The sequence below is a fragment of the Struthio camelus genome, chromosome 31 (assembly GCF_040807025.1).
Source record: "Struthio camelus isolate bStrCam1 chromosome 31, bStrCam1.hap1, whole genome shotgun sequence".
NCBI classification, from domain to species: Eukaryota; Metazoa; Chordata; class Aves; order Struthioniformes; family Struthionidae; genus Struthio; species Struthio camelus.
The window spans coordinates 2,928,505-2,938,911 of record NC_090972.1 but is presented as its reverse complement, the minus strand read 5'-3'; the positions used below and the strand labels follow the sequence as shown (position 1 = coordinate 2,938,911).

Genomic DNA, 10,407 nt, shown 5'->3' with positions numbered 1-10,407 from the left:
TCATTACATTCTCTTCCAGAGACCCGCTGCTCCCCCCTCCACTTCACAGCAACCCACTCTAGCATCTTCAGCAGCCTTTCAGCAGCCTGTTATCAGTGAACTGATGCATCTCTGCTGAATGTGATTGCTGAACAATCACAGCTGTGACATCCCAGTGCACCAGCTGCAAGGCTGCAGCTGGACGCAGCCAACTCTGCAGCACTAGCTCAGATCTACTCCGAAGGCCATCAGAAGCAAGGACCAGAAGATGCTTTGGCACTACACCCAGAAGGGGTTATTGGTATCTCTCATCGGAGCCCGTGGGATTGTGGATGTTGAACATCTGGCCCAATGAGCTATTGGAAACCAGTATCTCTTCTGTGAGTTTGGCTCCAGAAAATGAATTGTCCCAAGCCTGAAAACAAGTATCCAAGCTGCCTGACAAGCTCAGAAGACTTTGCATCTTGTTTAAGTTTGGCACCCTTCTCCATCTGAAGCAAGGTAGGGACATTTGACTTTTTAAATCACAGTTTCCCAAGACCGCTGTTTCTGGTATTTCAGTGGATGCTATGGATGGCCTAGGGCTCTTACATGGACAAAAGAATGAAATATATGGGAAGAAAAGAAAGAGAAAAGAAGGTGTGTTCCCATAAAGCAAGATTTTGTCATAAATTTGCACTCCATGTTAGAATATAACTTCTTACTTGCAGAGCTCAAGCTTAATGCCACCTTCTTACTACACTGAAAATCAAATGTTTTCCTGTTCCTATCAAGAGACTCTAATCACAGCCACATTTTACAGCTAGCAGGAGCCAGTGGAGGTTTCTCCCACAGCTGTCCTTGGAGCAGAAGGAAAGAATCACTGGGGACATGTAGAACTGGCAGCTTAGCCACTAATGCTGATACACAGAAGCTATAAAAAAAAATTTGAAATTAGTTTTGGATCAAATTAGAAATGATAATTTGGTGAACCCAGTCCTCTTCTCTGGTTCACAAACCTGAAACCTTTAAATTGCAGAAATGAGAAGGAATTAACCTTAAATATGGAAATGTACCTTAACCACAAGGGCCCTCATCTGCTGTACTTCTTTCACCACTCAGAGGAGCACTTAACACTTTCAGTGTGGCGATTCTGGAGAAAATCAAAACCTGTGGACTGTCAACGGAAGACTGTGCTTTGGAAAAGGCAAAGGACCACTGTAGGAACATTCATCCCCGTCAGCTGTCTACACCACCCTACAGCAGGATTTCATATGTCAAACATGGACCAGTCCAAAGAACCCAAATTGTTTCAAAGGGAGACACCCTTCCTAAAGCCCCACCTACAAAGATCTCCAGAAAAGTGGTGGAGGCTGTGATCTTTAGCAGCTCATCCAGACTATGGCATTCCCAGTTTGGCGTCTCTGTCAAACCTCACATGCATCAGTCCCTTGTGGCTGACTCCCTGCCCAGGGCACCAGCCCAGACGTAACCCAGAGCAGATCCCCGTCCTGCTTGCACCCACCAGGGCACTGTGGAGGCCCTACCAGGTGTCTACACTGGGAAGCTGCAGAGGAGCCCCCTGATATCACAGGCCCTGGCATCATGGGGACCATCTCTGTTCCCCATTACTTGGCAATGATGGGGGAGATGGTTGGAGCTGTGCCTGTCCACACACTTCCTGCTGTTGGGGGGCCTAGGGTGTAGTGTGTGGCACTCCCCTCCCCACGCTGAGACCCCCTGGGCAGGGAACCAAAGGGTAGAGGAAGGAGAGGAGGGAGATGGGGCAGACATGGAGGGCACATCCCTTCCCAGAATTAGCGCCATCCCCAGAGGCCTCTGAACCCCTCCTACCCTCCCAAGTTTGCTTGGTTCACTGACTGGTTCAGGCCCATGGACATGAGCTGACCTCGTGATAAGTTCCTAGGTGGGTTGCTTCTCCTCCCTGGGTCACACTGGCTCTCAAAGGGCAGTTGTGCCCAGAAGGGACATGGTAGGGATGCAGCCACCTGCAGTGTGTGCAGACTTTGTACCTGCCCTCCTGCTGGCAATGAGATCATTACACGTACCCTCCAGACACTGAGGTTTGCATCACCCTATTGGACCTTTGCTAAATTGGACGTGCACTGCTTGTTCTTGAAGCAGAAAAAAACCTCAGTGAAAGATTTACAGCAGGACTCAGAGCAACTGGCTATTCTAACCTGTTGTAATTCATATGATGGAGACAGAGCAAGAGCATGAATTAAATGGTGGTGGGGCAGGACCAAACCCTAATCTGGCCTCCAAAGTACCTTTTGACACTGCAAAAGCATCTGTGCTGGATTTTTTAATTGATCAGGAGACAAAACACCCCTTTACCTCCTTCAGCATAATCCAAGAGATTCTCAGGAGCCCTGTAAATCTGCAGCACTGCATGAAGAGCTGGATGTGTGAGGATATAATGCCCTATTCTGTCTCAATATTTTTTTTAGCCTAAGATGAAATTCTACAAATTAGGAGCAATGGGGATGAGTGGGAGGCTGCTGAAATTTAATCATTTGCCCATCAGATAGGTTCTCTTCCTGATGATTTCCTGTGGATAGGAAAGGAAGGCAACTGATTGTGAGGCCAGTATTGTTTGTTTTCTTATGCCGCTTGATGAAGGAGGCTGTTTTACAAGAGCTAAGCATTAACATTGGTCAATTACCTGAGTCTAAAAGCATGCAGGCAAAACCCTACTATGGTTCTTGGCAATTCATCACAGCAGGAGTCTGTGTCATACTTTTGCCTCAGAGGGGAGCGTGCCTGTGGCCCAGAGGACGAGGACTATGAGCTTCCTCAGCTAATGCTACTGTATCATCATCTATCTGCATAGTATGTGTCTATCTACTCTTTTCCCTGATGGCAGTGAAAACTTGGGAGTTTCCATCTTCCCTGATGGCAGTGAAAACTTGGGAGTTTCCATCTTCTCTAGCTCCTTATTCCAAATCATAAGCTGCACCATAAGTTGTGCTAACATATTTGTGCAGCCATATGGAAAATAGATAAGTAGTTGTATCTAAGTTAAAAGTATCATTTGATTCAGGTACCCTGCTGAAAATGGGTAAAGAGCTCAAGTCTACCTCCACCTGCTTGCTTATCAACATTCTGAGCAAAGAAAATATCTGTCACGCTGTATGCAGTGAAAAAAGAGGCAGTAGGGTTTGGGGTAAAAATATACACAAAACATGTATATCCATCAAATCCTTACCTGAATGAGGACAAGTTCGAAACTCTCAAATTCAGGCTAACCACATAGGCCAGAAGAGTAAACTGAATAAGTAGGCTTGTGTTTGCTAAAGCATTAACCTCTTCTAGCAGTACTTAGGGTGAAGGGATGAATTTCATTTGAACAGAAGTGTTATTGCAAAATACACTTAGGCTGCTTAGATTAACAGCCCAAAGGAGCTGGGTCCTTAGAGCATAGTAATCTAGCATATCCTTGACATTTACATTTCAACACTTCCCCTCTGATAAATGGCTTAAAGCATCCCTCAAATAACCTATTGTGGATGAGAGCCAGTGCCATTGTTTGATTTCAACTCAGTGCTAGGCGTGCAGAAAAGACAAAAATCTGGAGCTACATGCCCAGAGAATACCCTGGAGGGAGGGCAAACGGGCAGACAATACCCAGGGATTGGCAGCCTTCCATTCACCCCCAACAGTGTCACTTGTCTTGGGAATCAGCCTGTCACCTGAATAGCTTTCTCAGAGCATTTTGCATGTCCTCGTTCCGAAAGGTATAGATAATCGGGTTCATCAGAGGGGTGATGGCCGTGAAGAAAACTGACACAACTTTGTCTGCAGCTAAACTCTTGGCTGGCCGGAGATAGATGAAAATGCAGTGTCCTAGGAAAAGTGTCACCACTGTCAGGTGAGCAGCACAGGTAGATAATGCCTTGTGTTGCCCTTCTGAGAGATGGTTCCTTAGTGACACCAATATGACCACATAGGAAGTCACCAGCACCAGGAAGCAGACCACAGAGATGAGGCCTGAGTTGGAGACAATGAGCATTTCGAAGACCTGGGTGTTCACGCAGGCCAACTTGATGACCAAGGGGACATCACAAAAGAAGTTGTCAATGGCACTGGGACCACAGTACGGGAGATTGAGGGTCAGGGCAGTGAGGGCCACAGAATGTATCAGCCCTCCCATGCACATGGCTGCAGTGAGCTGGAGGCACATCTTCTGGCTCATGATGGTGCCATAACGCATGGGGTTGCAGATTGCTATGTAGCGATCATAGGCCATGATGGTGAGGAGAAAGATCTCTGTGCAGGCAAAGAGGTGGAGGAAGAACATCTGTGCCATGCACTCCGCAAAGGAGATGCTCTTCTTGTCCACCAGGAAGTCAGCCAGCATCTTGGGCATCACCACCGAGGAGTGACAGACGTCAATGACAGAGAGGTTGCTGAGGAAGTACATGGGACTATGTAGCTGCTGGTCATGTGCAATCATGAAGATGATGAAGATGTTGCCCAAAATAATCAGCACGTAGATGACCACAAAGAAGGTGAAGAGGGCCAGTTCTACAGCATGATTGCTGGTGAGGCCTGAGAGGAAGAACTCACTCACTGTGGAGTGATTCTGCCACGCCATGTTTACTGCTGCCTTGCACCTAGGAGAAAGGACGTGGTGAAAGGAGAATTAAATTTATGGTAGGAGAGTACAGAACATGATGGCAATCATACAAATTTGAGCTATATGGAGGAATAAAGACAGAACAGGGTGAAGCCTAGTAGTTTCACCTGAAAGGTGATGCCTAATATTAGCAGAAGTATTTGAGCTTGAAGAACAAGTGAGTACTGTAACGGGTTTTCAAGGGGGACTGTGGGATTTCTTCAGTTTCCAGACAAAGCAGTGCAAACTGACTTACTTGTCTGACTTAGTCAAGAGCTATCAGATAGCAGAAAGAATTGCCTCCTGGTGGAATGTATCTCAGGATCCATCTTTCCTGATCTCAGGTGTCTAGTCTAAGCTACCTGTTTGCAATTGTCAGACATAAAATGCATGAATCTATGCCTGCAGTTATTTCTCTTACTTTGCTGTAGAGGAAACCAAATGATTAGTGGAAGACTTCTGTGTTGGTCATTTCAGTTTAGTGAGATGACATCTGAATAGACGTCAGTGAAGTCACTGCTAGCTTCTTCATAGATGTGATTGACTAGGGATTTAGGCTTTCACTAAAAAACCTTTTTTAGACCTTAAATACTTGTTGCTACTGTTTGCTGAGTCTTGTCTGGCTTTCCAACCTCTTCCCTAAAGAACACCCAGCACAGTCTCCAAGAGTGGTATGACACTTTCTTTTCCTGCTAGATTTCCCAGCTACAGCCTTGCTTGGGGAGAACAGACTCACCTGGTTTTCAGTCAGGAACCAGTCAGAAACCTTAGTTGCTTGATACTTATATGTTTATGAGGAATCAAGCAATGCAACATCTGCAGTCACAAATTCAGTGACCTTGAATATCTGTGCTCATTCCATATTCTAGTTTTTCTGTGATTTTATTTTCATTTTGAAATGAAAATTTAAAAGTTTTGGCAAAATAATTGAAAGTACAGATGCATAAACACAAATCTTGTCTTTGGAATAGAAGTGAGACGAGGACATTGAATAAGAACCCTGTCCAACAAAGGAGAAAGCTTTTTTACAGTGCATGGTTCAGAATGATCTTACAACAAAAATTACGTAGGAAATGGCAGGGCATGTCAAAGTTCCCCACTTCACTAAAATGGAGCCATCGCTGAGTATGAACCCATGGTTCTTGTATTTAGAAATGGATGTCACTGTGGTTTCTTTCCTGCTGATACACCGAGCTTCTGGAAACGGCTAATTGAGCACCTGAATGATAGCTACATTTGTAACACTATATAGATGCTCCAGAAATGGCTGAATGAATACCCAAAAAGTGGTCTGTTACAAGTGGAGCCACAAGCCTGTAAAATGAAGATTTGCACTAGTATTTTCACTTGCCACATCTCCCAGAACTAACATTTTCATAGGGCTCTAAAGTTGCCAAGAACATGCATAGAGGCTCCTGTCTTCATTTAGGGTCTGCTGAGAGACAGATACTGATGTCTCCAAAGACACCTGCTAGAATTAAATGCCTGATTTGCTCCTGTACTGAAGGTATTAGAAAAACAACTGAAAAGGAACCAAATTAAAGTGGTGTTCTCCTTCCAGTCAATGTCTCAACCCCTTCTCCCCGCAACAAACCCAAAAGGAAACAGAGTAGGAAGGAAAGGTGAGCTTACTTATGTAGTTTCCAGTGGTGCCCGGAAAAAGAATGATTGTGAGTTGAATTCCAGTGCTTTTTCTCCATAAAAGAAAAAGTAATTTTTGGTCTAAAAAGTGGAGATGGATAAACAAATTTCTTTTTTTATCGGCATCCATAAATTCCTCTAGCCAGAGGAAATGATAATTCCTGCAACTGAACAGGCCAAGTTGGTTTTGGTTTCGATTTTTTTTTTTTCAGTCCCTCTAATATACCCAAGTTATCTTGAGCAGATGGCCCGCTCGTACTGGAAGATTGTCCTGATATTTAACTAGTGCAAGCCTTTACTTTAAAAAACAGAACCAAAACCAAAAATAATTTATTAATTGATTACTTTATGAACAATGCAAAAATCAAAATAGAAACTGAACTTCCTGCCTACTTCCAAAGCATTCCTGTCAATATGAAGAAAACATGCCCCCAAACCAGAAGTTGAAGCTTAACACTGACAAGATAAACAGGGATGTAGAGGTGACTTACACCTTCAAGCCTCCTCCGTAACAGCTAGTCTGGAGAGCAAGAACTTGTGGTTCTCAATTACTCTCAACACCAAGTACAGAACCTTTTGTGCTCTGATGAAGTCATAGAAAACTGATAAAGCTTGGGCTGTGTACTTGTCAGAAAGATAGATCTGCAGCTTAAAGAACGTTAAATTCATGCCTTACTACTGAGTCACAAAGGGATTTGTTAAATCATCCTAGGTTGTTGACAATATAAGCTTCAGAAGAGATTTAATAAGTCCCTTGGTAGTAGAGCTCTGGGTCCAGTTGGTCACCCAGCAAATCTGTGTGGCTGTAGTAGCTCACACAATTGTTCAAAGTCTCTTTCAACAGCCTTTGGAGACAAAGAATAAACGTTCACCCATGCCACATAACTCACTTTGCCTTCTTAAAGGTGTTCTTAGTGAACTAATACCAAGTTTACACACAGAGAGCAGAATACAGCCCATGAGCTCTGCCGACATGACCTGGACTTAGGAAAGAGATCACGAAGTGAATGTGGATGAAGACTTGTGAATAAGAGCTGTCAAGCTGAAAATCTGCAAACTACAACCATCGCAAACTGAGTTAGCAGAAGGCCCAATAGAGAACTGACAAAGGATTGCTGCTTCAGACATTTGTCTTAAGGGATTTTCCTTTAAAAAAGAGAGAAATATTAATAAATAATATGCCTAATGAATGGAATTCAAGCATTATCTTGAATTATTATCAAGCATAATCCCATGCACCAGTACAGGCTGGGGGTTGACCTGCTGGAAAGCAGCTCTGCCGAGAAGGACCTGGGAGTGCTGGTGGACAACAAGTTAAACATGAGCCAGCAGTGTGCCCTTGTGGCCAAGAAGGCCAATGGGATCCTGAGGATGCATTAGGCAGAGTGTTGCCAGCAGGTGGAGGGAGGTGCTCCTGCCCCTCTCCTCAGCCCTGGGGAGGCCTCACCTGGAGTACTGTGTCCAGTTCTGGGCTCCCCAGTACAGGAGAGACATGGCACTCCTGGAGAGAGTCCAGTGGAAGGCTACAAAGATGATGAGGGGACTGGAGCATCTCTCCTCTGAAGAAAGGCTGAGAGAGCTGGGCCTGTTCAGCCTGGAGAAGAGAAGACTGAGAGGCGATCTCATCAATGTCTACAAGTATCTGAAGGGAGGGTGTCGAGAGGATGAGGCCACACTCCTCTCCGTGGTGCCCTGCGACAGGACAAGAGGCAACGGGCACAAACTGAACCACAGGAAGTTCCACCTAAACCTGAGAAAAAACTTCTTCACTGGGAGGGTGACAGAGCACTGGAAGAGGTTGCCCAGAGAGGCTGTGGAGTCTCCTTCGCTGGAGATATTCAAAACCCGTCTGGATGTGATCCTGGGCAATATGCTCTAGAGGACCCTGCTTGAGCAGGGAGGTTGGACTAGATGATCTCCAGAGGTCCCTTCCAACCTAAACCATTCTGTGATTCTGTGTGATTCTGTATCAGTCTTAAAGCAATCATCACCTCCTGCTAATTCCCATAATCTGCACCCTGGAAAATAAGTACATGAGGTGGGCACTCCCCAAGCTAATTGGGAGAAAGGTAGCCACAGAGGAGAAATAAAAGCTAGAACAAAAGCAGCTGCACTTTCCGGGGTCAGCTGTTGTTTTTCAGCTTTATCAGCAATAGGTAAGTTTGGTTGTGACAAATCAACATCTAACCTCTTTCTGTGCAGATATTCCTGGTACCTCAGTTTGTAACCTGAAGGCCATGCTTATCCGCCTGAACTCTCTCACCTCACTGAGAAACATCAGAAAAGGTGTTTCTTCCAAGATTAATTTACCATACAAAAAGATGTCACTTTGTACCCTTTTTTGGAAGTGTATTCCAAGCAATGTGCAAGTTTTCATTTTGAGGCAAGATTTTAGGAAGAGGAGACTTGATTAATTCCTTTGCTTGATTTTTCCCTTCCCCCCCCCCTCTCTGTTCTAAAGCTGTTGTAAACTTCCATAGTTCCTACTGACAGAGCGGTTAAAGAAGCAAATGAAGAACTGGAGAACATAATCCTGCCCATACTTGATATTTTATCTCTATTGCAAGGGGATAAGAAACATAATAACAGAATCACAGAATGGTTTAGGTTGGAAGGGACCTCTGGAGATCATCTAGTCCAACCTCCCTGCTCAAGCAGGGTCCTCTAGAGCATATTGCCCAGGATCACATCCAGACGGGTTTTGAATATCTCCAGCGAAGGAGACTCCACAGCCTCTCTGGGCAACCTCTTCCAGTGCTCTGTCACCCTCCCAGTGAAGAAGTTTTTTCTCAGGTTTAGGTGGAACTTCCTGTGGTTCAGTTTGTGCCCGTTGCCTCTTGTCCTGTCGCAGGGCACCACGGAGAGGAGTGTGGCCTCATCCTCTCGACACCCTCCCTTCAGATACTTGTAGACATTGATGAGATTGCCTCTCAGTCTTCTCTTCTCCAGGCTCAAGAGGCCCAGCTCTCTCAGCCTTTCTTCAGAGGAGAGATGCTCCAGTCCCCTCATCATCTTTGTAGCCTTCCACTGGACTCTCTCCAGGAGTGCCATGTCTCTCCTGTACTGGGGAGCCCAGAACTGGACACAGTACTCCAGGTGAGGCCTCCCCAGGGCTGAGGAGAGGGGCAGGAGCACCTCCCTCCACCTGCTGGCAACACTCTGCCTAATGCATCCTCAGGATCCCATTGGCCTTCTTGGCCACAAGGCCACATTGCTGCCTCTTGGTCAACTTGTTGTCCACCAGCACTCCCAGGTCCTTCTCGGCAGAGCTGCTTTCCACCAGGTCAGCCCCCAGCCTGTACTGTTGCATGGGGTTATTCCTCCCTCGGTGCAGGACCCTGCCCTGCCTTTGTTGAATTTCATAAAGGTCCTCTCTGCCCATCTCTCCAGCCTGTCCAGGTCCCCCTGAATGGCAGTACAGTCCTCTGATGTGTCAGCCACTCCTCCCAGTTTTGTCTCATCAGCAAACTTGCTGAGGGTGCACTCTGTCCCTTCCTCCAGGTCCTTGAGGAATACACTGAACAAGACTGGACCTAATGTTGACCCCTGGGGGACACCACTAGCTACAGGCCTCCAACTTGACTCTGCGCCATTCACCACAACCCTCTGAGCTCGGCCATCCAGCCAGTTCTCCATCCACCTCACTGTCCACTCGTCTAGCCCACACTTCCTGAGCTTACCTAGGAGGATGTGATGGGAGACAGTGTCAAAAGCCTTGCTGAAGTCCAGGAAGACAACATCCGCTGCTCTCCCCTCATCTACCCAGCCACTCATTCCATCCTAGAAGGCTATCAGATTGGTCAAGCATGATTTCCCTTTGGTGAATCCCTGCTGACTACTCCTGATCACCTTCTTCTCCTCCACATGCTTAGTGATGACCTCCAGGACGAGCTGCTCCATCCCCTTTCCAGGGATGGAGGTGAGGCTGACAGGCCTGTAGTTTCCTGGCTCCTCCTTCTTGCCCTTTTGGAAGACTGGCGTGACACTGGCTTTCTTCCAGGCCTCAGGCACCTCTCCTGATTGCCATGACCTTTCTAAGATGATGGAGAGTGGCCTTGCAATAACATCCGCCAGCTCCCTCAGCACTCGTGGATGCATCCCATCAGGGCCCATGGACTTGTGGGTGTCAAGTTTGCACAAATGACCTCTAACCCGATCCTCCTCCACCA

General features: G+C 46.2%; 1 protein-coding gene across 1 annotated transcript; it reads right to left on the bottom strand.

The window, feature by feature from the left end:
* Positions 1-3,667: 3,667 nt before the first annotated feature.
* Positions 3,668-10,138, bottom strand: LOC138063062 (olfactory receptor 4E1-like). Its single transcript, XM_068922806.1, has 2 exons — positions 10,118-10,138; positions 3,668-4,564 (listed from the first exon to the last, which is right to left on the bottom strand). The coding sequence occupies exons 1-2, from the start codon at positions 10,136-10,138 to the stop codon at positions 3,668-3,670; spliced, it is 918 nt and encodes a 305-aa protein (XP_068778907.1).
* Between the last annotated feature and the right edge of the window lie 269 nt (positions 10,139-10,407).

What these genes read in the sequence shown, in the direction of transcription:
- LOC138063062 (XM_068922806.1), bottom strand. Translation starts at nt 10,138, where the DNA reads ATGGAGCAGCTCGTCCTGGAG. An exon ending in TGGAGCAGCTCGTCCTGGAG is followed by an intron (nt 4,565 to 10,117) that starts GTCATCACTAAG and finishes ATGGCGTGGCAG; the next exon opens with AATCACTCCACAGTGAGTGA.